General features: G+C 38.5%; 1 protein-coding gene across 1 annotated transcript; it reads right to left on the bottom strand.

Annotated features, from left to right (window-relative positions):
- Window positions 1–584: 584 nt before the first annotated feature.
- On the bottom strand, window positions 585–4,708 carry KCNE4 (potassium voltage-gated channel subfamily E regulatory subunit 4). Its single transcript, XM_069973865.1, has 2 exons — window positions 4,567–4,708; window positions 585–2,777 (listed from the first exon to the last, which is right to left on the bottom strand). The coding sequence occupies exon 2, from the start codon at window positions 2,745–2,747 to the stop codon at window positions 2,253–2,255; it is 495 nt and encodes a 164-aa protein (XP_069829966.1). The 5' UTR covers window positions 2,748–2,777; window positions 4,567–4,708; the 3' UTR covers window positions 585–2,252.
- Window positions 4,709–4,964: the final 256 nt, after the last annotated feature.

A 4,964-nucleotide genomic window follows, 5' to 3' on the forward strand; every position in this document is an offset into this window, starting at 1 on the left:
CATATTTTGGGGGTTTTAATTTATTTTTGTAGTCCACAGATAACCTGTTCAAAGGGGTACTCCATCTCCATATACACAGTATTTGTATAAAAGTCTCATAGATACAGGTACTACCTCTAGGACCTACTCCTATCCAACGGACAATTGCCCCCTGAGGGAATAGGTTTTGGGATGCAAAGACAGCCAAGTATGCTGGGGATCAGGGCAGGTGAGTATAGTAGTTTTTTATTGTTTTTATCCTAAACTAAGGGCATTTAACCATAACAAAATTCCCTACAGGAAACTCCCTCAAACTAGATACCCTAATAAATGTTATACACACAAGCCAAGTACAGAGGCTGGACGAGCTCTTTTGGTGCACAAGGCAGAAGTCTCAGAATGTCCCTTCTGAGTCCCTGAAATTCAATGTTTCATTTATTCACCACCTGACCCCCTTTACATTCACTATTATTTTTTAAGGATCATATGTGGGATTGTGTTACTTTTTGTAACCTTTAATGTAAAGTAGATGTATACTTTATGTGACCCTGGCTGCTACTACTCTTAAAAAAAAAACACTGAAATTAATAACTTGCAAACAAATGTTGTTAATATAATCATCATTTTTTATTTACATAGCACCAAGAACATTGCACATGCTGAACAGATCAGCATCACCAAGCTTAACATGAAACAACCACTGGATACAATGTGAGTAATGTGCACTCTAACATACAAAAGTTAAATAGCAAAAACTAACAGGAAGTTGATGGCTACTTTATTGCAAAACAGCGCCACTCCTGCCCCCAGGTCGTGTGTGGTATTGCAATTCAGCTACATTAACTTCAATGGAACCGAGTTGCAAAACCACAGCCAAACTGAGCACAAAACGGTGCTGTTTTTGGAAGAAAGCAGCCATGTTTTTCAAAGTCTGGACAATATTTTACTGAATTGTCAAACCAAATAGTACTGATACATTTTGAAAGCTATAGAGAATAATAATAATTTAAATTTATATAGCGCTTACAGATTCTGCAGCACTTTACAATTCTATGATGGTTTTATGGAATCCTCAAGCTCCTTCAGTAGCACACCTCTCCACACCACCGGGGAGGTGCACATTAGTGTTATGAAATATTGTGTGCAAGAGAAGAGCGCTATGACCACAGCAATGCATCCCTGAAGTGAACATGAACTGCTGATAGATCTTGAGGACCACATTTTGCCATCACCACTATAGAATGACTAAATGGGAATTGGACATTTTTCTGTTTCCTGGGGAATTTTTCTCTTTTTCATGATTTTGGTCAGGTCATTGTCCTACTGATCACTAGAACAAAAATGTATTCAAGAAGTGATTGAAAATCTACATGATTCAAGTATAGTTCCTAAAGGTACAGTACAGTAGTCTGAGGTGACCTGAGCTTTTCGTATTCAAAGGATTGAGTACTTCAGGCAACTTGCAATGAAATGTCTTAGTAGGAAATATAGAAACATTTACTACAAAGTGCTATACATCAGTATATATGTATATGTGTGTTGTGCCAAGAGATTAGTAACAACAAAATTGAACTAGTGTTGTATATATTATAACCTTGTTTTATTAATTTACAGTCTTCAATAATCCAGCTATCCTTACAATACCATGCCATCCAATCTATAATCTATAGCAATGTCTAGTGGCCAGTAGCCACATTTCAACAATATATAGAGTACTAGCAGTTAGTTGGGTGAATGTACTGGAAGATTCGTTCAACCTGAATCTAATAAATCAGCCTTCAGTTCATTCAGTCTTGTAAAAATTGTTCCAGTTTCCTGGAGAAGTCAGGAACAAGACTGCCTCATTCCAGACTTCTCCAAGGAATAGAAATACTTGGAACAACTTTTACAAGATCGACTCAACTCTACTACTAGAAGAGACTAATGCCATCTCTAGCTTCTATGTGGTAACTCTGTCCTTGCTTTGTTATTACTCTCAGCTTTTATCACCCTATGCTATAGACTGTCTAAAGTACAGGACCAGCTCTTTCTTTACTTCGAGGGTCAATGTCTAAGCTAAAGCCTATGATACCTTTTAGTTCACTGCACCTGAAAGGAAGACAACTCTATCCCTTTATGTACACCAGTCCATCTTTTCATGCCCCACCATAGCACCTGTACTTCCTTTCTCTAAAAGGAGCTTGTTAGGCAACAGGACCCAAAACATAAGACTACAGTCTCATAAGCAGAGATCCCATAGATTCCTGAGCTTATGCAGTCTCTTTAGTTCACCGCTAGGAAATCTGTGTTGTGTCTTCAGGTATTCCCTCATCTGCCCTTTCTTGAACAACTCCTCCTTCTGTAGTTTCTTCTTGGATGGTAAAGTGCACTTCAGAAGAAGAAGTTTCAGAGCTCAGGCTACTGTCCACAAGACTGTAGTCGGTGCAAAATCGGCTTGGTGTGAAGGTGTCGGGCAGGATAGTGAACAAGGTGCTTTGCTCAGGAGGCTTGGGTACAGACAGAGAAGACGTTCTTTTCCTGTTCTCGGTCCACAGCTTCTCCTCATCTTGATAGAGTAAAAGTAGTTTGGACTCTTTCTCCCTCTTTTTTGATCGCATGTAGACCAGCATGATGCCCGTCAGAAATATTCCATAGAAGGACATGACGATTAGAATGTAAAAATACTCATTGTTATCCTTCCCACTGTTTACTTGGCTTGGTGGTTCCTGATACGAGCCGATGTCATTGCTCGTCAAGGTCCCATTCGCCATTTCTTCCATCCTCAACATTGAAGCAGAATTGTAGTCTTTCAGCTCGATCTGTATATAATAAAACATTTTATTAACATTTATATAAAACAAAGCAACATTTAGATGCAGGACAGTTTAGGCATACACTTGTACACATTATATTCTGGAAAGATTTCCCTTTACTAATATAGGGTGGACAGAAAAGTTGCCCTCTACTCTTCTTGTATATCTAGAATGCTGGCTAACCAAAGACTGAATGGGTTTTCTACACACCCTAAACGGCCTATAAAGCTGAATTACAGGAATTACTGGCATTGGTATTATTGCTAATGTCCGTAGAATTTGTCACTTGGCAAATGTTAGCTACGGGGAGGACTGAACATTTACAGGTAATAAAATTATAATTTTAAGGAACATTATCTGAAGGCACTAAAAAAGCCAAAACATTTACAAAGCTGCATAAATTATTACCAGTAAGTCAAGCAGTGTTAATAGACTGCAAGCAGAACCCACTTTATGGGCACACCAAGATAGGATGTCATGTCATGCACATCCCTATTCTTTGTGGAATAAGTTGTTCTCATAGATGTTCGTGGAATTTTCCTTCATAGGAAGTGGTGAGTGTGGTTAGCAAGCAATTCACTTGTCACAGATATTCCCCAATGTCAGGGAGGCTAAGAGGCAGAGATGCTCTGATATGAATTTTCATGCAATGCAGTAAATATAACTAAACCATTATGATATTCTACTCAGAGACCAATCATTATACTAAATGTAAAGAGTGTGGTGCTATGCTGGAGCGTGCTTTATGTGGGATAGGTTGCATTGCAATGTCATCTCATAGTACAGTAGGTATACTAAATTGTAACATCAGAAATCCCAGTTCAAGAATTAGGCAAAACTTAAGGCCAACTTTTGTGGACGCCCTTAAGCCCCTTCCCTAGCAGTGTTATTACAGGGACAGAGGGAACTACGTGGTAAAGGCCTCTTAACAATGCTTATCCTTTCCCCATTCTTTATCCCAGGGATGGGGAACCTTTGACCCTCCAGCTGTTGCAAAACTACAACTTCTATCATGCCTGGAGAGCCAAAGCTTTAGCTATTCCAACCCCAGGCCCATTTACACTTTTCTTTCTTATGTCATTAGAACTATAGGAAGGATTTTTTTTACCACTACTATTATAATTTTTCTCTTCTCTGGAAACTTCTACATACTGCATTGCTATAGATCTAATAATACTATAATATTGGGTGAGTAGTGATACTTAAGGTTAGTTTCTCATTGTATACATCCCATTCACTGTTTTCTCCCTCAGATTGTGAACATGCTAGAGGAAGGATTTTCTTTTACAATTGGTATCTGCCTCATGCAGGGCTTTATCTGGATTAAGACAGTACGATGAAAGTTGTGACCTTTGTCATTTACGAACATTGTACTAATGTAAACCATCAGTAACACTGAACCCTTCTGCATTCTCTGTTCTACACTTAATAATGGTATTATGTTGCAGGCCTCATATGAGTACTATGTACTGTATAGGTATACTTTCCATAAGTGTAAAATTGCACTTGTCTAAAGAAAGTGTTACAGAATAACATGGTGCAATACGCATAAAGGTTGGAGAAAAAAAAATAACAAAATAGTAAATATGTCATATATATATATATATATATATATATATATATATCTCACTTGATTACATATTAAAATTCTACACATGCCTACCATACAATACTATACAGTACCTCTGTACATCTCTTCTTAAACAGTTTAAGAAAGTCTAGTGAGGCTACCATTAGGTAACATAATACTAAGTATACACAGCGAGAAATTGTGGGCTGCATGATATGGACTTACGTGGCAGAAGAACTTGAAAGGTAAAATCAATGAGACCTGCAATTCTTGTTCTTGATTTCTCTGGGAAGCTGAGATTGGTTTCTAGCTGATGTTCTGGTATCTGTCTGAGCTGCAGGGTCATATATAGCCAGCTGTGGACGTCTGCGTGACATGATGTAGAAAGGGGGAGGGTGGAGGCTTGTGTTTGAGGACATGCAGAACATCCCCTGAACTTGTGGCTGCCTCAAAGTGGAGAGGGGGGCAGGAGGGGGGAAGAACAGAAGATAGAGGAAAAGAACAAGAGACGTTTTGGTCTGATTTAAAATTAGCAAAGTAAATGAGGCCAAAAACGAATTATTATATGGGGTTATCCTCATATTTAAGGGTGCTGACAGTAATGACTTTAGCCATGGAACACT

The sequence above is a fragment of the Dendropsophus ebraccatus genome, chromosome 6 (assembly GCF_027789765.1).
Source record: "Dendropsophus ebraccatus isolate aDenEbr1 chromosome 6, aDenEbr1.pat, whole genome shotgun sequence".
NCBI lineage: Eukaryota > Metazoa > Chordata > Amphibia > Anura > Hylidae > Dendropsophus > Dendropsophus ebraccatus.